General features: G+C 43.3%; 1 protein-coding gene across 2 annotated transcripts in view; it reads left to right on the top strand.

Annotated features, from left to right (window-relative positions):
- Positions 1-25,564, top strand: part of UVRAG (UV radiation resistance associated) — a gene marked incomplete at its 5' end in the record, with an annotated part of 111,822 nt that overhangs the window by 51,126 nt on the left and 35,132 nt on the right. For both annotated transcript variants that reach the window (XM_084269867.1, XM_084269868.1), the window contains 5 exons: positions 1,670-1,796; positions 2,724-2,808; positions 3,662-3,749; positions 4,319-4,379; positions 6,063-6,228. In XM_084269867.1, the coding sequence (XP_084125993.1) occupies positions 1,670-1,796; positions 2,724-2,808; positions 3,662-3,749; positions 4,319-4,379; positions 6,063-6,228 (527 nt within the window). The remainder of the gene's footprint in view (positions 1-1,669; positions 1,797-2,723; positions 2,809-3,661; positions 3,750-4,318; positions 4,380-6,062; positions 6,229-25,564) is intronic.

A 25,564-nucleotide genomic window follows, 5' to 3' on the forward strand; every position in this document is an offset into this window, starting at 1 on the left:
GCTGTAAGGTAGAGTCTGGGTTTGAGAGTACTCAGCTAACTTCCCAAATGGAAAACTGGTTTAAGGGCATGAGAAAATGGAAATACAGGAGTTTACCCATTCGGATTACAAGACTTGGACTGTAGACAAAGCAGCAAAGAAGTCAACGCCTGTAAAGGGCGACATACCATCTCCTGTGAGTGACTCTGACCCACAGCTGCTCGCCTTCTGCTGGTACCTTGGCTGTGAGAAGGTTTAGGGATACCTTAGTCCTTGTATACAAAGGCATTTCTTTTATAAATATACGTGAGGAAAACTACATCAAGAACATTAAAACAAAAAATAGCAACAATCTTACGTGTCACAGAATTACAAGATTGGAAAAGACCTTTAAGATCGAGTCCAACTGTTACTGTCCTATGCTGACCCAGACCTCTCAGTACCTCATCTCCCAGTCTGTTAAACACACCCAGGGGCAGGGACTCAACCCCCTCCCTGGGCAGCCTGTTCCACAGCCCCACAACTCTTGCAGGGAAGAACTTTTCCCTCCCATCTGAGCTGACCCTGCCCTGGTGCAGCTTGAGCCCATTTCCCCTTGTCCCATCTCCTGTCCCCTGGCTGAAGAGACCATCGCCCACCTCTCTGCACCCTCCTGTCAGGTCAGTGGAGGCACTGAGAAGGTCTCTCCTCAGCCTTCTCTTCTCCAGGCTGAACATCCCCAGCTCCCTCAGCTGCTCCTCATATGGTTTGCCCTCCATCCCCTTCCCCAGCCTGGTTGCCCTTCTCTGGACTCGCTGCAGGACCTCAATGTCCTTCTTATGGTGAGGAGCCCAGAACTGGACCATCACCCAAGGTGCAGCCTCACCAATGCCCAGTACATGTGATGCAGCTTCTCAACAATCATGGTCTGTGGTATAAGGAAATGATTACCCATTTTTCCTTTGGAAGCTCTTGTTGGGCTTCCATTCTCTTATAAGTGTGCTCCAACTTGAGGCCATTGCCCCTTGTCCTGTCCCCACAGCCCACTGAGAAGAGGCTGGCCATGTCCCCCTGTGTTCCACCCTTCAGATATTGATAACCATTGATCAGATCCCTTCTCAGGCTTCTTTTCTCCAGGCTGAACAGCCCCAGCTCACTCAGCCTTTCCTCATAGGGGAGATGCTCCAGGCCTTTTCATCATCTCCATGTCCCTCCTCTGGACTCTCTCCAGGAGATCCCTGTCTCTTTTATACCAGGGAGCCCAGAACTGGACACAACACTCCAGGTGGGGCTTGAGGAGGGCAGAGTAGAGGGGGAGGATCACCTCCTTTGACCTGCTGGCCATGCTCCTTTTGATACACCCCAGGATCCCCTTGGCTGCCTTGGCCTTCAGGGCACACTGCTGGCTCATGGCCAACTGAGGACTCCCAAGCTCTTCTCCACAGAGCTCCTCTCCAACAGGTCATGCATCAACAGATGCATCCCACAGGAGGAAAAAGCACCGCGGGACACATCTGAGTTTCCTTCCAAAGCAGCAAAATGATAAAGGTCTTTGGTAATTATTGCCTCTGCTCATCTATGAGCTCAGCCTTTGGTCTAGCAGGTTCTTGTCCCATGTTTTTCCTTCCCTCCTATCCCTGCTTTTATAGAACTGCTTGTGTACAGAGAAAAAAAAAAGTATTTATTTTGACATATCTTTTTCTTCCAATAGAAAAAGGAGAGTGAATGTTTACAGTTGAAGATCCTGGTGCTACGTAATGAACTGGAGAGGCAGAAGAAGGCCCTGGGTCAAGAAGTAGCCTTGTTACATAAGGAAAAAAATACTTTGCATGACAGAGGTAAGTGTCGAAGTGGTTCTGGTTCTGTTGCAGACACTCATAATCTGCTGATCTGAAGGGTAGTAGCGTAGCTTATGGTTATGATGACCAAGAGGAAGGTGGTGTTTTGGGTTTTTTAGTTATACTTTGGTTTATTTTTTTTTTAAATCATGCTTCAGTGTTCTTGTGTCTTTTTTTTATCTGTAGTTTGCAGTCAGATGTTAGCTCTTCACTGTCTGTGTTTACACTGAACTCTGGCCAGGGGTATCTGGTATCCTGTCTGCAAATAACTTTTTGCTATGTTACATCTCTTAAATCTGTGCTAGAATTTTATGAGAACATCAGAAGAGCTGCACTGTAATGCTGTAAACAGCAGCTTGATGCAGGCAAACTCTAATGTCAGGAGAGATGTTATTGTACCTGTGATTAGGATCTCATTTGAAGTGTTAGAAGACAAACCTCCTCTTCATAGCTTATTACATAAGTGAAAGGTGAAATGCTCAGTTGTCTTGGTACTTTGAAAATGTCCTGTAGCTAAAGGCTACATTGCTGCCTCACCAGAGACCAAGCTGCATGGGTGTCTGATCTTGTTGCAGGGCTTTTAATGTTTCTTTTTATTTTTTTAATATCTCAAAGAATAAGTCACTAATAAAAATAAGGTGCCTGAACTGAACTGCTCTGTTTCTGTGGACATGAAGGGAGCAGGTGTTAAAGGAGAAGGAGGTTTCATTCGTTGTGTTTGGCTGGTGAATGGTGTATAGGGCATGAAGACTTGTGTTCCTCCTGCACCATCATTCCCCAGTTTGGCACTGTAACCTGGAAAATGGGCATCTGAAGTAAATGGAGGATTATTGCCAACATTTGTGTCAATGATATACTTTGAAAACTTCAGATAACTAAGAAAATTCTTGATACTAATTTTTTTTCCTGATTCTTTGTGTTGTTTAGAAAATGCATTTGAGTCTGAACACCAGAAACTTCAAGAGCATAATGAATCCCTGCATGAATTAAGAAAGGAATGCACTGCAAAGAGGTAAAAGGGATGTATGCTTTTACTGCAGTTGGAAAGGAAATACACGCTTGAGGGTAGGGTGTTTGAGTGGGACTCATGGTGCCAAATGCTTCCTAAAATCACCCCAAAACTTTTGTTAAGCTGCCTCTGCTACAATTTGTAGCTCTCTAAAGTGTTAATTGACTGTTGCAAGACTGGAAGAGAAGTGCTTGGTTGCATGTGTAGACTGTAATAGGACTTTTAGGTGTTTGGTGAAACACAGCTTTGTAGTGTTAATTGTCATGGTCTGAGTATGTGATAATGTGAGGTATAATGAGAAGGTTGCTTTCTCTTCCTTTTTACCTTGTGGAATTATCTAGCTTTTTGGGGAAGGGGAGGTGATGGAATCATAGAATGTGTTGGGTTGGAAAGGACCTTTGAAGGCATCTAGTCCAACCCTTGCAGTGAGCAGGGACATCTTAACTAGATCAGGTCACTCAGAGCCCCAGCAAGCCTGACCTTGAGTGTCACCATGTCTCGGGGCAACCTGGGCCAGGGTCTCACCATCCTCAGAGTGAAGAACTTCTTCCTAATGGCCAACCTCAATCTCCCCTTTTCTAGTTTAAACTGATCACCCCTCATCCTGTTGCTCCATGCCCGCGGGAACAGTTCTTCCCCAGCTTTCCTGCAGGCACCTTTCAGGGACTGGAAGGCCACTACTATAAGATCTCCCCGGAGCCTTCTCTTCTCCAGGCTGAAAAACTCTCTCAGCCTATTTTCACATGCTGTCCTCATACTTTGGAGGATGCAGAGGGTTACAGAGGAGATACAGAGGGCTTTGATAACATTAAAGCTTTTGAAGAAACTAATGTTTTTGGGATCTCTTTCCCCAAAGAGAACTGTTCTTGAAGACGAATGCCCAGCAGACTATTCGATGCAAGCAACTGCTGTCGGAACTGTCCTATATCTACCCTATTGATCTGGTATGTTTCTAATGTTCTAAATATCTGCTTGATGCTACATGAACTTCCTATTTATTACACTTTGAGCAAATAGTCTGTTTTATTCAGGATGAAACTTACTGCTTTGCCCAGGCTATTTTTTCCCACTTTTTCTTGGATTTGATCCTTAGATTGCAAACCTCATGGGGAGAGCACTTATGCCAGCATCTCTCAAATAGTCTTCTTTTTAAAAGCAGAATAGCTTCACTGTAATTGAATGGATGCTTTCCATTTTGTTTACAACTATATCAAGTAATCCTGAACTTGAATACAGTGAACATAAACAGATGTCTAAATACTGAGCTCCAAACCCTTTTATATAACGAATTAAGATGAAGCTCTTCCATCTATATAAAAAAGGTTGTGTGTATTTCAGAATAATATGAAATGTGGGCTAAAACACTATGTCAAAGCCACTCTGGGTTTCACCGAGTATTTATTTTTTCCTTTATAATAATGCTTTGTTGTCATGGGATTTTGGGCAGGTTTCTGTTTCCTGGATGTTATTGTTTTCCATTCTCACTTTCCATTGTTGATTTTTAAATTTACAGAATGATCAAAAGGATTACTTTGTTTGTGGAGTCAAGCTTCCTAATTCTGAAGACTTTCAAGGTAGCTGGATATTCTTAATTTAGTTGTTAAGTTGACACTGTTTCTAAGCTCCCTAAAATTCTGTAAGCTGCTGGCAATGGCTTCAGATCCAAATTTCTGACTGGAGGTTCAGTCAGAACCTGACTGGTGGGGGTTGGACCCAATGGTCTCTTGAGGTCCCTTCCAACCTCTACAATTCTGTTAAAGGTCTAAACTAGAAGAAAATGTATGCGTTGTTTATTCCTACTTCCTAGCTAGTGCAAAGGAAGTTCCTGATTACTCTTAGAAAAGTACCTCTGTTTTCTAAGACTTAATACAGTGCTGGAGAAGGTTACACAGAGGAGATGTGGAGCCTCTTTCCAAGGCGATGGTCAAAACCCAACCAAACACTATTCTGGGAAACCTGCTGTAAGCTCACTCTGCTCTGAGCATGGGGCTGAGACTTTGCAGTCTCCAGAGGTGCCTTACAAATTTACTGATTCAAGAAAAGAGTTGTGTTTGACCTAAAATTCTGCTGTGACTACTTTCAGCCTAGAAATTGTGATGGGACAACGTAAACAGATCCCCATTCAGTTTGCTGTAGTTGCTGGTGAATAAATATCGTGACTAAATAAGACTTTAAAGTTTGCATGGAGTATTTTAAAAGTCAGCTTCTACTTTAACTGTCAACAATCATGCTGTTGCACAAGAAAATACCTAATATGCCTGTCTCTATATCAGTTGCCCAGGTAATTGCATCTATTCATCTACAAATGTTTGATGTGAATTGGAAATTCATTAAAATCCCCTTGAGAATTCCTTGCTCCTTCTGCAAGGCAAGTGGCTTCTTCGGGCAGAAGCCTCAACCAGTTGCCATCCCTCTAGGTATTAACTTGTGCTAACAGCATGTGTGTTGGATCCTGGACTAATCTTTAAATGAAATTAATTTGTCAGGATGACAGAAATCAGTTTGTTGCTTTTTCCTGACTCTGTTAAATGGGGTAATGAAATCAGTTGGGTAAGTCTTGAGAAACCACTGTGCCCCAGCAGAGATGATTCTGGGTTGGCTGTATTGGTGTGTTCCCTTACAAGAAAAACAGAGCAAAACAGAAAGGAAAAGCTCTTACATGGCTAAAGGATGTAATTTGAATCACAAGACCTGTGTGTGTTCCTGGCAGGAGAAGCTTTAAGGTTGAAACAGTAAATGTCAAATTAAAAATACTTTCAAACAAGGGGTTAATCTGAGCTCTTCCTGTTACTGGCAGAGAACAGAGTTCATACCCTGGGGTCAGCCTCTCTCCAACTGATCTCACTAATGAATAAAGTGATGGAGGAATGCAGCTTGTTCCTGACCCTGGTCACACACGTCAGCTACATCTAGACAGATGCAGAAGGTTTAAGACTTGAATTCTCTCTCACTTTTCTCCATCTATTCTTTACCCTCCCTCACCCAGCCAAACATTAGGAGTAACTTGTAGCTTTGAAGGTGTAAAAGCAGATGGAGAACAGACCATCACCCACTTTACTTAGCCCTTGAATGGAAGAGGCAAATACAGCGAATGCAAACAATCATAAAGCAATCTAAATCTTATTTCAGACTTGCATCTAAGTTATAACTTCTGATAACTTCATTAATTCTCTCTTTCTATGTGCACTAAGGATGTATCTGAGCTGAGCCTGCACTCATTTTCAGTTGATAAACTGAATCTTTTTTGTTATTGACAGCAAAAGATGACGGGAGCATTGCTGTTGCCCTGGGCTACACCGCTCACTTGGTTTCGATGATCTCTTACTTCTTACAAGTGCCACTCAGGTATCCCATAATTCACAAGGGCTCCAGGTCTACAATCAAAGATAATATCAACGACAAACTGACAGAGAAAGAGCGAGAGTAAGTATGTTGTAAATGTGCCTATGTAATTTCTTGGCGAGAAATCAACAGCAGCAAAACAAACCTTGAACAGTTTTGGGGATTTTGAAGTGACACCGAGTTTGAAGTTGGTTGTTCCTGCTTTCAGTAGCCATGGGATAGTTGTAGGAATTCTGTGATCTGATAGAGTAGTTCAGCTTCGTCACAGAATCATAGGGGTTGGAAGGGACCTCCAGAGATCATTGGGTCCAACCCCCCAGCCAGAGCAGGGTCCCTAGGACAGGTCGCACAGGTCGGCGTCCAGATGGGTCTTGAATATCTTCAGAGAAGGAGACTCCACACCCCCCTGGGCAGCGTATTCCAGTGTTTGTCATTCCAGATCTGTTGGTATGCCTCTGCCATCGATTTGGCTTCTAATAATAGTAGAAGAACTTAAACAGTGTGTTTTAGAGTTTTGGCTGCTGATTGGAAAACTTGCCTTTCATATTTTATTCCTGACAGTGAGAACAAACTGCTGATAGGAAATGTAGCTTCACTGGGGAGGCACTGCCAGGAATGGGGAAGTGGTTGATAGATGTGAGCAAACCAATAGCTTGGTTTAACGCAGGGGATTTTAAACATCTAAAAATGAGCACTTTAAAAACTCTTCATTGGCTATGGAGTTGATTTATAGTAGTAGATAACAGTTTAATCTCATCTGTATTGAGTGTCATCCAGCAGGTAGCTACGCTGTTGGTGTTGTTTTGCTTCTAAGAAACTATTTTGCTGTCCTTAAATCCAGTTTCTGATTGTCTTCTGCATTTTGGCACTCTGTCTGTTTTCCTGCTGTCTTTGCACCCGTGTGTCCAAATATAAAAACAGTCACAATTGCTGGTGAAGCTTCACTTTGGTAGCCTGCGACCCTAGAACCCAAAGGAACGCAGTGCTGCCTGGCTGTGGGATGCCAACTGCTCCTCTCTGGTCCTATGTGTGTATGGATGGCTGCAGAGTCATGCTTGCAGCACTGGTAACCTTGTTTTGTCCAGATGCAAGGTTTGAAAAGGGAGCAAAGAAAATAGCCAAGGGCCATGAAGCATGTAAACCCCCCCTCAAGCCCCCCCCCCCCAAACCAAAACACCAACCCTCTTCTCTTTGGAAGTGTGGAATAAACATATTATAATATTTTAACACTTAATACCTAATGGTCCAAGTTGAGATGGAAGGGTCTTACGGTGCATAGCTGATAGCATTGAGATGCTTGGAAATGTCTGGTTCCTTTTTGAGGCTCAGTGATTTTGGCAGGACAGCAGAGTAACTTGCTTTAAGAGTTAAACTCACCAAGGTCTTCCTGTTTTGACACAATAAAATATGACTAGAGTAATAATGTCTTGAAAATTAATTTTCATACCCCTTTAATAACTTGTCCAAACACTTCCTGGGTAACTTAATAGACCATTAATCTGTTTTGCTTCAGTTTAGCTCCCTAAGTGTATGATCGTACTCCTTCCTGTACATCACTTTCAGAAGGATAGCAGACTTGGACATTTATATCTGGAAAACAAATTTCTGAGGAGTAGAGCTGCCTGTGTGTGGGTGTATAAAGATTAAACCAATTTCCTGTTGTCTGAGACAAATTGGAAGCTTTAGTCCTTCAGGCTAAAGCCTTCCAAACCCTACTGACTTAATGCTTTATTTCACAATAGATTTCTGAAAAGGAGAAAGTTTAGCTAAGTGTATGAATCCCTCTTGGGCCATTTACCTGTGTTCTGCTGGATTGTTTCAGGATTAGCTCCTGCTCAAGATCTTCTTTTCCCAGGTTTTGGAGAGTTGATCCTACCAGCTCTCAAAGGACTTGAGTCACTGCAGAAAACCTCAAATGTCTTCACTTGACGTTTTCTTGCTAAACTAATAGCTGATGTTTCTCACCTGCTCTGAACTGAAATCAATATGGCAATTAACAGGCATTATTACTTTCCTTTAGTTTGGTGACTTGTCCTTTAGCAGCTTTGCAGACTCCAGTATAAACTGTTGAGTAATTACAGTGAGGTTTCATCTGTGCTCAGGCTTTACTGTAACACCTAGCACCACGATTATTGACTAGGTTAAACATTTTCCTTGGCTTCATATTATTTTTTTAATTTTATTTTGGACTGTAGGGTTGCCCCAAGATCCACATTAAGAGTTTCTAAAAATTTGGCTTTGGGGGAATAGCTGATGTTTTCACTCGAGAACCATTTCATAAGTACCTGTGTTTGTTTTCTGTATTTTACTGTATAAATGTGTTACTTTGCTTTCAAGTTTCTGTACCAGCTTTTTAAAGCCTTCATAATCAAATATTGTTAAATATCTTAAGAGATTTCAGTTATGCTTGGGAAAGACTTAGCTGTTTCAGATTTGTTTATCTGGATGATCCAGGTTGCTTAAACCTCGGGGTTCTCGCAGAAGCATTCACTTTTGTCTGCTGCGAGGGCCAAACTGTCTCCTGGGATGCATCAAGCGAAGCATGGCCAGCCAGTCCAGAAAGGGGATTGTTCTGCTCCACACTTGTGTTGGGGTGACTTCACCTCGAGTAGTGGGAGCAGGTTTGGGCACCACAGTACAAGAGGGAAACAGAACTCTTGGAGAGTGTGAAGAGGAGGCCAGTGAGTATGGGGAAAGGTCTGGTGGGGAAGGCTTATGAGGAGAGGCTGAAGGCCCTGGGGTTGTTCAGCCCAAAGAAGAGGATGCTGAGGGGACACCTCATGGGGTCTGTGGCTTCCTGCCGAGGGGAGCGAAGAGGTAGTGCTGATCTCTCTCCTCTCTGTGGGGATCAGGGATAGAACCTGAGGTAACAGCGTGAAGCTGCACAGGGGAGGTTTAGGCTGGGTGTCAGGAAGAGGTTCTGTCCTGAGAGGGGGGTCGGGCGCTGGCACAGGCTCCCCAGGGAAGGGGTCACAGCCCCAAGCTGGGCTGAGGGCAAGAAGCGTCTGGCCGATGCGCTCAGTGCCCTGCTCTGACTTGGCTGGGCCTGTGTGGAGCCAGGGGTTGGTCTTGATGGTCCTTACGGGTCCCTTCTAGCTCTGGAGATTCTCTAATACGGGAACCTGAGAGTGTACAGAAGTAGTTGGAAGCTGGATTGAGAACTCAGCACTTGTGTCTGGCCACATTACTGAAGGCAGAATGAGGTGCAGAATCCCTGCCGATGGTGTACTTACACGTATAGCATTACTTATACATATGGTCAGCTGTGTAAATGTAGAGGCACTGGTCATTATAATCTCTTCAATAACCGTTCCCATCTTCTATTCTGTATAATTGTTCCAGTACTATTAAAAGACTCTAAAGTTTTCTCCCATAACTCTCCTTTTTAAAAAAAACTCTCTGAACCACAGAGCTAAGGCAAGGAGATAAATTTCACTAAATATCTCATTAAGGTACTTCTTTGACCTTATCACTGTCTACAGTTATCTGAAAGGAGGTTGCAGAGAGGTGGGACATGGTCTCTTCAGCCAGGTGACAGGAGATGGGAAAAGGGAATATGGCCTCAAGCTGTGCTAGGGCAGGTTCAGATTGGATGTTAGGGAAAGGTTTTTTGCTGAAACAGTTCTGGGGATGTGGAAGAGGTTGCCCAAGGAGTGTGCTGAGTCCCCATCCTTGGATGTGTTTAGAAGATGGCTAGATGAGGTGCTCAGGGATATGGTTTAGCTTAGGACAGGAATGGTTGGACTTAATGATCTTAAAGGTCTTTTCCAACCTTGTGATTCTGTGATTCTTTGGTGGTGCATTTCAGTGTCTTCAGAGGGCATCAAATCTCTAGGAAGAAAACGCATGATTTCTCAGAAGTTCTGGAGCCTGAAAGATTTCAAAATAAATAATGGAGATAGATAGAACTCCCAAATTTAAGCTATTTAGGACAGCAGCATTTTCCTCACTCCAGTGACAAACATTACATACTTGCTGAATAAACCACAGAATTCCTTGGCATGGTTCTTGCACAACTCCAACCCAGCACTTCATCACGTCCTCATAAACCTAGTAAGAATGCTGTGATTAAACTATTTATGATATGTTCTGACACTGTCTGCGAAGCCCTGTATTAAATTCTTCTGTTAGTCTGCTCCCAGAGTTTTAAATGACAAATAGCTTCCAGTTTAGAGCAAAACACAGAGTGTTATGTCTGGAGGGAGACAAACTGCCTGTGTTGTTGCTGCTGCTTTGTTGTCATATATATTTTTTAGATTGTCTTCTATTTTAAGGCAAATAAAAGCTAAAGATCTCTGAAATCAGTCCCTGCATTTTGCTGGCTGGAAGCTTACTGAATCTTTCAAAACTGTATCGGTCTCCTTGTTTGCTTTGAAGTGAGTATGGTAAAGCACGCTTACTCCATCTGTTTGGGAGCCTTTTGGCATCTCTGTTGATTCAGTTGCTATTTCTTATCATTGAAACTTCATGTGGTGCTTGTACAACCTCCCAGTTGAGTATTTAATAATAGAAGGCTCGTTTAATCAAATCACACTGGGCTGCTCGGAAATAGGTAAGAAATTCAGCACCTCAAAGTCATATTACAGGTTAAGGGCAAAAATGAAGGTGTAGCACATGTGATTCAAAAAGGCCTTGCATTTAAAAGATGACACTGTAGCTTTCAAGTGTAGCTACTGGAGTACATAGAGGTGTTTCAGATTTGCCTGATCTTGAAGAGGTGCTTTTATTTTTCCTCTTATGTTGTATGCCTAAATATTTAACCTGTTGTTTATAACCCTGATGTTATAAAGGTCATTTAAAGTTTAGAAATAAAACACTAAAAAAAACCCAAACACCCAAACAGACCCATAACAGTTATGGAAGAAGTTTGATCTAGTCTGGTGTCACTTTTTGCAGGAACATTTGTCATTACCTGGCCTTGGATAACAGTAAGCTGGCACAAAGGTTTCCTTAGCATTTTGTAGTTTATGGAAAGATTAAAGTATTTTTTCCACTCTGCTTGACAATGGCAGACAACAGCAGGTGAAGGATGCACAAAGAGCTGCTGTGCAGTCTTAGACATCTGTGTTCAAAGCCATCTGACCTCTCTGCAGTTATGTTTTAGGGTTTATATCTTTCATGTACCTCAGGAACCAGATGGTTATGTGAAATAGCATGAGGAGAAGTTGAACGTGTTGCCACTGTGGCTTAGATATCAGAGACACTTGAAGATTCAGACACCACTTTTATTGCCAGAGCTCTGTCTTGTAGCTGAAATCAAGCTTCAGAATAACTAAGTATTTAGAACAATTAAGTTTTGTTTTTCTGGGAGAGTAGCTTTAGCTGCCTGAGTTTCTCTATAAAGTGATGGTATTGAGCAGCAGTGGGAATACTGGATAGTTTTGAAACAAAACCATGCGTGCTATTTGCATTTCCCATTTTAGAGTGGGAATGGCAGAAGTTCCTGGGCTTGTGCAGAGCATTTGATGTTGTCCTGCACAACGTTGTTGTCTCTAAATTGGAGAAACGTGGATTGGAAGGATGGGTCACTCAGTGGATAAGGAATTGGCTGGATGGTCATACTTGAAGACTTGTGGTCAACAGCTCGAAGTCAAGTGGAGGCCAGTGATGAATGGTGTTCCTAAGGGGTTGGTATTGGGACCAGAGCTGTTTGACATATTTGTCAGACACAGACAAGCAGGATCGAAGCACCCTCAGCAAGTTTGCCAATGCCACCAAGCTGTGTGGTTCAGTCAACTTGTTGAAAGGAAGGGATGGCATCCAGAAGGACTTTGACAGACACCTCTTCTTTCGAGACAGGCTGGAAGAGGTGGGCTAGGGTTCAGCCTGGAGAAGAGAAGGCTGCTTATGGGGAGAGCTCCGAGCCCCTGAGGACAGGGGGACCAGGCCCAGGGGAATGGCCTTCAGCTGCAGGAGGGCAGCTGGAGAGGGGCTGGGAGGCAGAAATCCTTTCTGGGAAGGTCCTGGCATAGGGTGCCCAGAGAAGCTGTGGCTGCCCCTGGCTCTCTGGCAGGGCTCAAGGTCAGGCTGGATGGGGCTTTGGGCACCCTGGGCGTGTGGGGGGAACTAGGTGATGTTTGAGGTCCTTTTCAACCCAAACCCTTTTATGATTTTATAGCAGCAATGCTAGGTAGTTTGATGATTAGTTCCCTGAATTGCATAGTTGGAATGATTTCTATTTTCCTTGGTTTCCTACATGGTGATGCTACTTCTGCTGCCTGAACGCCTTCAGTTGTCACTAGAAAATGTCTCAGTTGCCCTACTGTGTTCTCATAGAGAACATGATCAAAATGTGTGCTGTTTGCAGCTGAAGGTGATAGGTTTGATCCTGAAGTAATTTTCTATAAATTATTTCTGTGCTGTGGGTTTATACCTCAAAATTGTCTTTTTTCTGGAATTCAGCTTCATCGTTATTGCAAACTTTGAGCACCAGTAATTTGCTTTTCTCGATGTTTAATTTAGGTAGGTGTTGTAGAAGTAGCTGTTCTGAGCCAAGGTTGTGAAGATCTGCTGGCATTGGACTTGATCTGGGAATAAAGTTGGAGCATGCCCAGCCTCTCGCACTGCAGAGGCACTGCAGCGACTGAAACGAGCTGTAATTCTCTGGATGCCTGTTCCTTAAAGGCCAGTTTCACTTCAGTACCGTTACAGAGTCACAGGATTGTAGGGGTTAGAAGGCCCCTCCAGAGCTCATCTAGTCCAACACCCCTACCAAAGCAGCTCCCTAGGACAGGTCGCACAGGTCGGTGTCCAGACAGGGCTGGAATATCTCCAGAGAAGGAGACTCCACACCCCCCTGGGCAGCCTGTCCCATGGCTCCCTCACCCTCACTGTGAAAAAGTTCTTCTGCATGTTGGTGTGGAACTCCCTGTGCTCCAACTTGAGGCCATCGCTGCTTGTCCTGTCCCCACAGACACTGAGAAGAGGCTGGCCATGTCCCCCTGTGTCCCACCCTTCAGATATTGATAAACACTGATCAGATCACCTCTCAGGCTTCTCTCCAGGCTGAACAGCCCCAGTTCTTTCAACCTATCCTCACAGGGGAGATGCTCCAGGCCCTTACTCATCTTTGTGTCCCTGTCTTTTCTATACCAGGGGACCCAGAACTGGACACAATACTCCAGGTGGGGCCTGACCAGGGCAGAGTAGAGGGGGAGGATCATCTCCTTTGACCGGTTGGTGTAACCCGTGCAGGAAGTGTAAAGGTTTGAATAATAAAAAACAGATCATCTTTCACTGGGGTGAGACACTTTTGTATCAACTGAAGAGCATATCAAGCATGAAATGCAGCTCCTCATGTTGGATCTTCAGAATTATTCCTGGATTCCCTAAGGATGTGAAGCCATGAGTGACTTTGTCCTAATACAGCTTCCGCACACCTAAAGCCGAGCCGCTAACGTGTGTCCAAAGGCACCACTGCATGTGGTGAATATGCATGGCTTAATGATTGAGTCTTGGATCCAAACCAGCAGGTTGGTTTACCCTACTTTGGGATGCTTTTAATTACTTCAGGGAGACATCTTAAAGAAGTGGAAAAATTAATTGTAGTTGGGCCAGATGTGTTTTAAATCCACATGTTTTCAAGCAGTTTGATGTGTCGGTGTGGTGGTTTAGACATGCTCATTTGCACTGCCGAAGAAAACTTGCAATATATTGTGTGTGAGTCACTCAGTGTTAGGTCATGTACCCTGAGTTACTGACAGCACGAGTTCTGATGTGAAGCTTCACTTATCCCCTACAGGGAAAAGCTGAATGTGCTGGGGCTGTTCAGCCTTTAGAAAAGAAGACTGAGAGGGGATCTTATTAATGTTTATCAATATCTGAAGTATGGGACACAGGTAGAAATGGCCAGCCTCTTCTCAGTGGGCTGTGGAGACATGATAAGGGGCAATGGCCTCAAGTTGGAGCACAATATGCAGAAAAACTTCTTCCCGGTGAGGGTGACAGAGCCCTGGGATAGGCTGTCCAGGGGGGTGTGGAGTCTCGTTCTCTGGAGATATTCCAGCCCCGTCTGGACGCCGACCTGTGCGACCTGTCCTAGGGAGCTGCTTTGGCAGGGGGGTTGGACCCGATGAGCTCTGGAGGTCCCTTCCAACCCCTTCGATTCTGTGATTCTCAGGCCTGAGAGTAAAGTAGAGTTTATATCAAAACAAATACTTCTACAAGACCACTTTGAAATTACCTTCCTAGGTAAGCTCTGCTGTCCTTCACCTCTTCTAAGCCTGACAAGCTGGATTTGCAAGTGAGAAGTGTTGCTGAATACGCATATGGATAATTCTGGAGCATTTGGAAAAACCACTTGTTGAATGAGTGTTGTCTAAGAGTGGTCTTCACTACTATGGCCTTACTCATGTTTTAAAGAACGGGAAAACCAGAATTTCACTTGCAGTAGACTTACTACAACTGAAGCTGTTTGTGCTTGGTGACAGATAAGCCACTTGCAACGCAGCAATCCGAAAAATCATGGCACAAGCAAGTGAAGAAGGTCTCGCTAACATTAACATCTTCCACCTCAATTGAGAAGTCTTTAATCACATTTGGTACTTCAGCTGAGATAACGAAATGGCAACTTAGGGGAGAAATCTTGGCAAACTGAAATCAGATGGAGGGAGATTGTTGGGAAATCTAATAGCTGTCAAAGCAAAGTTGATTCTTTGTGGTAGATTGAGTGTGTGTTAAGTGTGCAACTACATTGCTCAAAGAATGCCATGAACTTCTCTTGAACTGTATTTTTATGTTCCACATTCTTGAAGCTATTTTAGCTAAATCCTGGCTTATTTTATTCTTGATCACTCAAATAAGGGTCAGCAAATCTTGCTGTGCATAGATTGAGAATTAGATCAGGTGTTCTTTAATAAATTTAGGTATTATTAATGCTACTTTAGGAGCCAGAAGCTTTTCCGTGCTCCTGGCTGGTCTGAGAAAACAGATTTTGTTTACCATGGTAGATGAGACCACTGACCCCAGACATCTACAGCTGAGAAATATTTCTGTGAAGACATACTAGTCTTAATTTACTCCCATTGGAACACTATACTCCTGATGAGATTATTTTTCAAAACATTACTTCATTTTTCAATAAGCAGGGACTTTGACCTGTCTAAAGTGTCCTCTAGTTAAAAATGATCATTCAGTGGCAGAGAGATTTAAAGCCCTGATAGCGAGGTTGTCTTGTTCTGGCCTTACAGAGATAGATAGTCCTTGTGTTGTGATATCTGTCACGACCTGTACGTAGCAAGCCTTGAATTCAAGCTGAAATATGGCACAGAAGCACACAGTCTACAAAAGATTATCAGTGTTACTTGTCCTGTGGATGCTGGCTGTGGTTTTTTTGGGTGTTCCAAAAGTGTTGTTTGCTGACCTAGTAGGATTACAGAATCGTAGGGGTTGGAAGGGACCTCCAGAGCCCATCGGGTCCAACCCCCTGTCAAAGCAGCCCCCTAGGACAGGTCGCGCAGGTCGGTGTCCAGACGGGGCTGGAATATCTCCAGAGAAGGAGACTCCACACCCCCCTGGGCAGCCTGTCCCAGGGCTCCCTCACCAGGAAGAAGCTCTTCCCCAGATTGGTGCGAAACGTCCTGTGCTCCAACTTGAGGCCATTGCCCCTTGTCCTGTCCCCACAGACACTGAGAAGAGGCTGGCCATGTCCCCCTGTGTCCCACCCTTCAGATATTGATAACCATTGATCAGATCCCCTCTCAGGCTTCTTTTCTCCAGGCTGAACAGCCCCAGCTCACTCAGCCTTTCCTCATAGAGGAGATGCTTCAGGCCCTTAATCATATCTGTGTCCCTCCGCTGGGCTCTTTCCAGGAGATCCCTGTCTTTTTTATACCAGGGAGCCCAGAACTGGACACAACACTCCAGGTGGGGCCTGACCTGGGTCTTTGCTTTCTTTGCCCCCATACACAGCCTGTAAATGTTGAAGCTGGTGTATGTTCTTCATGAGCAAGGTCACAGCAGTTACACTTCTTAATAGAAAGATGGCAGTGCTTCTGCTTTCAATTATCTTCTCGTTGAGCTATTCAGATAGGCATTTTGCAAATACATTTTGTAAAGTTAAACTGCCAATATGTTTTCCTTTTCCCAGTAAACTAATTATCATTGTATTGTGTAAAGCTTGAATGAGGATCTGCTTTTGTCCCTGGGCAATGTGTGTTTTTGTCATCAAGTTTGTTTTACAAGTAGAGCTCTTTTCTCTCAATTACAAACTAAAACCCCTGTAGTAATCAAATCTGAATTCACTTGTGATTTGTGATTCATAGTTATGTCTTAATCTCATCTCTAACAAAGCAAAGTGGCCACTTGTAATATTCTTTTATCCCCTCTGCCTTTTCATTTGATTTCAGGGTTGCTCCCCACCTGGGAATCTTACCCTTTCATTGAAAACTCTTCCAATCATGCTGGCTGTTGGCAGATGATTTAGCTGTTCCTGGTACACTAGCAGTCACCCCTGGTTTGGTTGTGGCCTCCACTATCAATTAGTAGCTTGACCTAAAAAGGATCTGAAGTGTTCTTTGTTGAATCTCTGTAATTGAGAAGCCAGATGGTGAAGGTGGTTCCATACTGTTGTGTTTTAGCTTTGTTCCTTCCAACAAGTGCTCAGATGCTTGGGTCTGCTAGGTAAGATCTATGCCAGTCTCTGATCTGAAGTGGATATAACCATGGGACAGTTTATCTGAGAAGGAAATCCCATTGCAGAGACCAATGGGATGAGCTTTAACAATGCCAAGTGTAGAGAGCTGCACATCTGACATAAGAACCCCATGCAGCGTTACAGGCTGGAGGAGGCTGGATGGAGAGCTGTCAGGCAGAGAAGGACCTAGCTGGGTGTCTGCAGACTGACCATGAGCCAGCAGTGTGCCCAGGTGGCCAAGAAGGCCACTGGTATCCTGGCTTGTGTCAAAAACAGTGTGGCCAGTAGGTCTGGGGAGGGGATTGTGCCCCTGTACTGGGCATTGGTGAGGCTGCACCTTGAGTGCTGGGTCCAGTTCTGGGCTCCTCACCATAAGAAGGACATGGAGGTCCTGGAGCGAGTCCATAGAAGGGCAACCAGGCTGGGGAAGGGGCTGGAGGGCAAATCCTCTGAGGAGTGGCTGAGGGAGCTGGGGGTGTGGAGCCTGGAGAAGAGGAGGCTGAGGGGAGAGGGTTGAGTCACCATCTGTAGATGTTTTTAAAAAAAGGGTAGATGAGGTACTTAGGGATATGGTTTAGCTTAGGGCAGGAATGGTTGGACTTGATGATCTTGAAGGTCTTTTCCAACCTTGTGATTCTGTGAAACAGGTTTTGAAGTCCTGCAGCCAAAAGCTCTTGTGTCTTGGTCTTCTGCTGTGGAGTGCTGAGAGGTTGGAAGTGTTGGGTATTTTGGTGCCTGTGGACCTTCAGCAGCTTACTTGTTAGAACACTTGATTCAAATGTCCCAGGGAATAGTGAATTCAAGTGAGCTGGATGGACAGTGGTGGTCCTTCTCACTTGGCTTTAATCTGGTTGAGAAAAATCCCATGATCCCATGTCTTTTAAACAGCGTGAGCTTTCTTCTCTGGATAGGACATTCCTTTACAGTGAGCAAACAGGATGTGGTTAGGTTGGAGGGGAAACAGAAGCTCCTTCCTCCCCTGCCTGACACCCTCATTAGCCCTGTAAAAGGGGGTGAGGTCAAAATAAGTCAAACTTCAGTAAATATTTAAATCATGTTCTTGTGCACTCATACTCCAGTCATATCAAGGAAGAACTTGTGACTTTTTCAGGTCATTATCTTATCTGGATTGGGCTATTTAGTTCTAACCTCATATAGGGTCTCCTATCCAAGGGCTTCAAGCTTGAAAATAATGTTCTAAGGTGCCCTATTTCTTGGTAGTGTTGTATGAGGCACAGTTATTCCCTTGATTTGACGGATGACTCTCTGCTATCACACCAGTGACTGTTACAGTCACAGTAATGACATCAGTTCCTTATCTGTTTAATAGTGAATAATTGGGATTCAGCTGCATTCTGCCAAGTCTGCTCTACAGCCATCTCCCTGAGGCCATCTCCCTGCAGTCACTCTGCTTACTGTCCTTGGAAGTAAGAAGTGAAGGGAAAGGCTGTCTCAAATTTGTTCTCTGACAAATTCAGAGGGTGCAGTTGCACAGGAAACAGTCAAAGGTATAACTGATATCTTCAGTTTTGGGCCTCTCACTGCAAGAAAAATGTTGAGGCCCTGGAACATGTCCAGAGAAGGGCAGCAAAGCAGGTGGAGGGGTTGGGACACAAGTCTTATGAGGAGCGGCTGAGTGAACTGGGGCTGTTTAGTCTGGGGAAGATGAGGCTCAGGGGAGATCTCATTGCTCTCTCCAGCTCCCTGAAAGGAGGTTGTGGTGAGCAGGGGGTCAGCCTCTCCTCGCAGATAACCAGCAATAGGACAAGAGGGAATGGCTGCAAGTTGTGCCAGGGGAGGTTCAGGTGAGAAATGAGGAGAAATTTCTTCTCTGAAAGAGCCTTTGGGCATTGGAACGGGCTGCCCAGGGAGGTGGTGGAGTCGCCGTCCCTCGGGGTGTTCAAGGAAAGGTTGGATGAGGTACTTAAGGACATGGTCTAGTGAGCAATATAGGTGGTATCACAGAACATTAGGAGTTGGAAGGGACCTCGAAAGCTTGTCTAGTCCAACCCCCTGCCAGAGCAGGATCACCCAGACTACATCACACAGGAACACGTTCAGGAGGGTTTGAATGTCTCCAGAGAAGGAAACTCTCTGGCCTTTCTGGGCAGTCTGTTCCAGTGCTCTGTTGCCCTCACAGTGAAAAGGTTTCTCCTTATATTCAAATGGAACTGCCTTCCAGTTTGCACCCGCTGCCCCTTGTCCTGTCGCTGCCATCCCTGAGAAGAGCCTGGCTTCGGCCTCCTGACTCTCACCCTTTACATATTGATAGACATTGATGAGGTCAGCCCTCAGTCTTCTCTTCTCCAAGCTAAAGAGCCCCAGCTCCCTCAACCTGTCCTCGTAAGGAAGGGGTTCTACTCCCTCCATCATCTTGATGGCCCTGTGCTGGGCTCTTCCAAGCAGTTCTGTGTCCTTCTGGAGCTGAGGGGCCCAGAACTGGACCCAATATTTCAGGTGTGGTCTCACCAGGGCAGAGCAGAGGGGGAGAAGGACCTCTCTTAACCTACTAACTGAGTGGGATGGCTGGACTAGATGATCTTGGAGATCTTTTCCAACCTTAATGTTTCTATGATTCTATGAAATACGGTGATGTGAAAATGCAGTGATACCAGCTTCATGTCAGTGAGCTAAGCTTCTGCTCACCAGTTAAGTGTTCAATAGTAAAGAGTTCTTAAAGAGTAGAAGTACTTGCTGTTAATTTAGTTTGCAAATATTAGTTGTCTTTGAACTTCTGGATCTCTTTGAAAATGAGATTTGGATTTCTACTTAGATTTGCTAAATGAGATGTAGTATGTTAGTTAAATTGTGCCACGCTTCAGCCTGTGGAAAACAGATCTGATGTGTAAAAAACACAACCCCATTCTTTTAGTTAGGTCTTCCCTAAAGAGCTTTCTGAAGCAGAGATTAAACTTTGAGACTTTAATATAATTTGGGATATGGCAGAAGTCCGAACAGAAGAGAGAATAAAAGATCTAAACCATATGGTGCAATACCAAAGTAGAAGCAGGTGAAAGCAGTTAAAAATGAAGCAATTTCTTAAGCTTTAAAAAATACTTCTATTAAAGACAGGCGGTTATAGACAATAAAAATTGGCCACCAATAGATCAGTACGTATTTTTCTGGACCCAGAGAAGTTCATAAATCACAGAGCATAACAGTAAATGTATTTGGACTTGAATTCATATGAGATACTTGAGGTCTGAAACAAATATATGGAATAAGGATTCTTTCAGCTTTACTTAACAGTTACCATCTGCCTGAACTGAGTCCTGTGGTGATTTACTGCAGGCTCATCAAACACCAAAGGTAACTGTGTAAAACAACTAAGGATTAGCTGAGGACATAAAATTAAACGAGATCTTGATGGCTGAGAAGTACTTGTCTAAGGTCAGCTGAAAAAAAAGTAGGATGGTGAAGAGTAATTAGGTCATTTAAAGTTGTAGAAAGGTGGTTCTAATGCTTAAAACACTGGAATTAGGCTAGTTAGGTTTTCAGACCTCTAGTTGTCCTGAAACTGTAGTAATTTTTCTGTTTTTTAAATAAAACGATATTAGTGACTGGTTTTGGATGGAGGCATTGTAGAAGCAAACTTCCTGCCTGTGCCACCTTACCCAAACCAGTGGTTTAGTCCATATATTGAAAAGTCACTAAGAAATGGGTTAAAGCCTCTTTTATTAGGGAGTAACTAATAATTTTTAGCAGTAGGGGTGGGGGGGGAGGCAGGAACAACACCAAATGTGATTGATCCAAACTTTAGGTGTCTCACCTTCAACTGCAAATATGAAAAGTCTTTGCAAGAGGCATTTCTCTACCATCTACCCCTGCAAGTTCTCAGAGTTATATTCAGCAGCATGTAAGCACAGTCTCTCCTTCCTTATGCCTGGAATCATAGGAAATAAAGCTGAAATGAACACTAGAAAGTAATTTTGTCCATCTTCCTCTCCCAAGGAGGGTTAGGAATTTATTTTGAGGGAAGTGTTGCCATAACTGGTGGGATATAGGGTAGTTTGAACCTGCCTTAGACATCATGCATGAGTCCTCTTGGTGCCTGCAGCTTTGTGATTGTAAGATGATTTGTTTGTGTGTGGATGACTGTGGATTTCCAGCAGTGTGGAGTGGTGACTGGTGGTCTTGTGGGGTGTTTGAATTGTGTTACTGAAGAGATATCGTAGAGCCCATAGAAATGACTTTGAGCCCATGGGCAGGTGCAGGCAGGCTCATCCTTACAGCCCCTAGACCACAAACAGTTTTAGACATAATCAAGACTAAATCTTGGACTGAAAACTGAAGCTTGCCTTGGTTTAACACTGATGTCTCTGTCTAGCTGTTGGCATCTTCATAGAATCGTCATCATCAAGGTTGGAAAAGACCTTCAAGATCAAGTCTAATCATCAAGCCCACTGTAACCTCTAAACCATCTCCTGAAGTGCAACATCTACCCATTCCACGATTCTACAATTCCACACCTCCCTGGGCAGCCTGTTCCAATGCTTCACCACTCTTGGTGAAGAAATTTGTCCTAATATCCAAAATTCCTAATATCCTTATGATTCAGCTGGACTGGAAACAATGTCAACCAGCTACCATTAACTTTCCATGTTGGCTAGAAATGCACATATTGAGTTTTTCTTTATAGAAAGACTTTTAAACCAGAGTTGACAATTTAGTACCCTGTCTGTGTTCTTTGTAACCTTAAAATGTGATTTACTGTAGTATAACCACACTCTTCAGTTTGATGTATGCATTCTTGTTATGTCTAAAATGTGCTCAAGTTGACTGAATACCATGTTAGGGAAAAAAAATCTCATTAATTACTAACTCCAGAGTAGCAACTTGTTAAGAGTCTGCTCATTGTGTAGTTGGGTGTCTGTAAGCTGGAGAACTCTCAAAACAATATTTCTTATGCAAGTTTTCTGGCCATTAGCAAATAAAACAGTGTTCATGAATTGTTGAAGATGTAGAACAATTCCATTGTTGATGGTAGGGTGCTGGTTCTGTAGTTTCAAGTTGTAGAAGAGGTGGACTTTCACCCCTGCTTTTTTATTTTAAATGCTGGCTTGGGTTACTTTTCCTGGTCAGAATAACTGTGAACAAAGCATGTAACCTTTGCCTCTCTTGTTCCTTTTCACAGCTCTTTTGGGAGGATTTAATGAGGGTTAGTACCTGAGAAACTTTCACAGAGTGCCTACAGTGTAAAATAACACTGATGTTGACTCTTCACTTAACTACTCCTTTTAGCTGGGATTTCTTCCTTTTCCACCCCTATTTTACAAGGAAATTAAACAATTCTTCCTCTTGGGCTTGCACGGATCCGTCCTTACCTGAGTGCACGCTTTGATTTGTCAGTCTCACTTGAGTTTCTTACAGATATGTTTGGTTATGTAGATCAGCAGTACTCTAAGCCTTGACCTGCTCATACTTGTTCGCTTACTCATTGCCTGTCAACAATGAGTAAACAGGCTGAAGCTAAGTTGCCTTCAAAACCCCAACAGTTTGTTCTTAGAACTGCTCGTGGTTAGTGCCAGCTGGTTGAATTAAACACACAGTTTCAGTGATAAGAGTAGGATCTGAATTGAACGTGAGGTGCCTTTGATGGAAGAGGAGAGCTTCTTGACTAGCTGTTAGTAATGTGCTCCCTTCTTACTTCCACGTAATTTTTTCTTGGACCAGGTTTAAGTTGAAGAGTTCTTATCTAACACCCAATGTCTGCTTGGGAAGTGGTGGCAGTAATTAATAGGGGATACATTAAAAAGAAACACTTGATGTTGACTTGTTGGAATGAAGATTGTGGGTAGGGAGAATATTCATGAGAGCCCCCCAAGCAGGAGCGATGGGAGAGGTATGAGTTGCCATGTCTTTCCTAAACTCTGCTAAAACAAAATTATTCAGAGGTGATTAGAAGTGCCTTGTAATTGCTTCTATGATTTTTTTTTCAATTTTTCAATTTTCTTTTTGCCGTTGCCCATGAAAAATAGCATTCCTGGACTGGGAAAACTTGGGTCCTGAACATATTAGCAATAGTATAAACCTCGTGTCTAGATGCCTGTGTGATATGTCCTAGGGAACCTGCTTTGGCAGGGAGGTTGGACTCTATGATCTCTCAAGGTCCCTTCCAACCCCTATGATTCTGTGATTCTGTGATTGAGGCTGTAATGATATTTTCCTGGTTTTTCGTGGAAGAAACTGTTCTGTCACTGCAATATCACGAGTGGAAGAATACAATTTCTGTCCAAAGCAATGTGCCATGAAAGGGGAGGTGAGCTACGTGTACAAAAATGTAATGTATGCATCTGTATTTCAATTTTTTAGGGATTTCCCTCAGTTCCTGTAGTGTGGTAGCTGGGTGGCACTGGTCATCTGACTCGTAGCCCAGTGAGTCCCATAAACCAGAACACATGACTCAAAGAAATTAATAAAAGCTTTGTGTTTGTCACAGTCCTTCAGGATTAAATAAGCAAAACATAAAACTTCCAAAGCAAACAAAAGCTTATAAAATAGAGAGTCCTCTTTATGTTATCTTAGATCTTAAAGGCACATATTGACCATCTGGTTAAAATCAGTCTTGTGTGCAGTTCTGGTTGCTCACACAGTGTTCTCTACCTTCTGATTTGAGTGGGACTTGTTTAATTTCAGCATATTTGGTACAGTGGTTGTAGATCCTAAAGCTGCCTTTCCACGTGGCTGACAGCTTGTTATTCCCTTTACTGCTACTAGTCCTTGTGCCTTTCTTATCTTATGATGGTAAGGGAAGGGACCTAATCCAACCCCTCTGCAGTGAGCAGGGACATCTTCACTAGATCAGGTGAGCTCAGAGCCCCATCAAGCCTGACCTTGAATGTATCCAGGGATGGGACCTCCACCATGTCTCAGGGCAACCTGGGCCAGGGATCCACCACCCTTAGAGTGAAGAAATTCTTCCTAATACCCAACCTAAATCTATCCTTTTCTAGTTTAAAACCATCACCCCTCATCCTATCGCTCCATGCCCTTAGCAACAGTTCTTCCCCAGCTTTCCTATAGGCACTTATATTGTATATATATACTTATATATGACACTTATTAATATTCTTATAGCTTTCTGATACTGTCATCTCAGAGTAAGTATCTGTGTTCTGCTTTAAAGGAGCTTAACGATCTTTTTTTTCCCAAGCATGGCAGCAAGACTAGAAACAAGGCAGACATGCATTGGAGTGGGGCAGCCAGATGCCATTTTGCATGTTGAGGACTTTGTTGTTGTAAAAATGCTAAAATAGTAGTTTTCAAAGGTATTTTTTTGAGGAAGTATAACTAAAACAATATAGATTGAACTTTTTGTAGCATGCCAAAGTGAGAGATGGAGCTTACAGTCTTGCTTTTCTACAAACAAGAAGAATTTCACACAGGGAACGAGCAGTTAAAGTTGTATTCAATTATACTCAGTGAAGCACTGTATAAAATGTTGTGGTTCCTCACCCTTAAGTTTATCCCTTGAGAGCAGGCTTAATGGGCAAGGAAGGTAACACACAGAGAAAGAGACATCTAAGTTGGCAATGTTTTTCTCCAAGCCATAAATATGTGTATAGAAGGAGATCCACTGACATTTTTCAAGACTTCCGTATAAATTATGACGTTATGAAAGCTGACGCGAAGATGTATGCACTTTTGAGTCTTTCAAGATTAATTAGTGGAAATTAGAGGTTAGAAATGTGAATATTAGCTAAGAACCAGCAGCAGTGTGATGAACAGAAAAGCCTAATCTGTACTGCTTCCCAGAAACTGGCTGTGAGAGATGGTAGGGAGCACTGCAAACTGGTTTTCATTCTCTTTTCTATAGTGTATGCATTGAAGAGCTCTAAGGATAGAATATGTAGCTCCTATTACTAGTGGCTTACCAAAGTGTTATCTTCTAGTGAAACATGGTTTGTGTTTCTAATAGTGCTTTTTATTGTCAAGCTTCAGTTAGTTTTAGGGTGACAGAGCACTGGGACAGGCTGCCCAGGGGGTTGTGTGTGGAGTCTCTGTCTCTGGAGATACTCAAGACCTGTCTGGATTCCTCCCTGTATGACCTGTCCAAGGGAGCTGCTTTCGCAGGGGGGTTGGACCCGATGAGCTCTGGAGGTCCCTTCCAACCCCTACAATTCTGTGATTCTATGATTATTTGTAAAGGTAACCTTTAAATCTAAATCCTCCTCTACTTAGGTAGCATAATTATAGATATATTGAAATGAATTTGTCTTGGTTTGTGTTTTACACTGAAGATACTGCATAGTGGAACTCTTGCAGCATATGTTCATTTTGAAAGGTTTTATTTTCTTGCACAGGGAGCTAGTTGGATTTATAGATCTATTAAGCAAGGTGAGCTAGATGTATACTATTCATGGTGATTTTTATATTCCTCAACTTCAAGTGACCTAGTGCGTTTGAAAGTAGCATAAAACTTGAAGCTGATGTCTTAATACTTGATCTGCTGTGATCATGACCTGTTAACCTTTAGCTTTAACGGCGCTATATAATTCTCCTTAAAAGTTGCAAATGCACTCTACTGCAGGGCTGATTGATGATAAAATACACTTTGTGTAATCACCCCTTTAGAATGTGTGTTGTTTCTAGTAGATATTGATCTCCTGTATTTGTTATCTTCTATTTGAGAGAGCCTTTGGTTTCTGATGTAATGTGGGTTTTGCACAGATAATACACTCGGCATCTTGATTAGGAGCTGCAGGACGTACGGTTCTTGAAAAGGCAAAGCTCGTTTCATGATATAGTTCCCATAAATTGTAGATTGTACTGAGATTACTGAAT

Source organism: Gallinula chloropus, assembly GCF_964237585.1.
Source record: "Gallinula chloropus genome assembly, chromosome: 1".
In the NCBI taxonomy this organism is placed as follows: Eukaryota; Metazoa; Chordata; class Aves; order Gruiformes; family Rallidae; genus Gallinula; species Gallinula chloropus.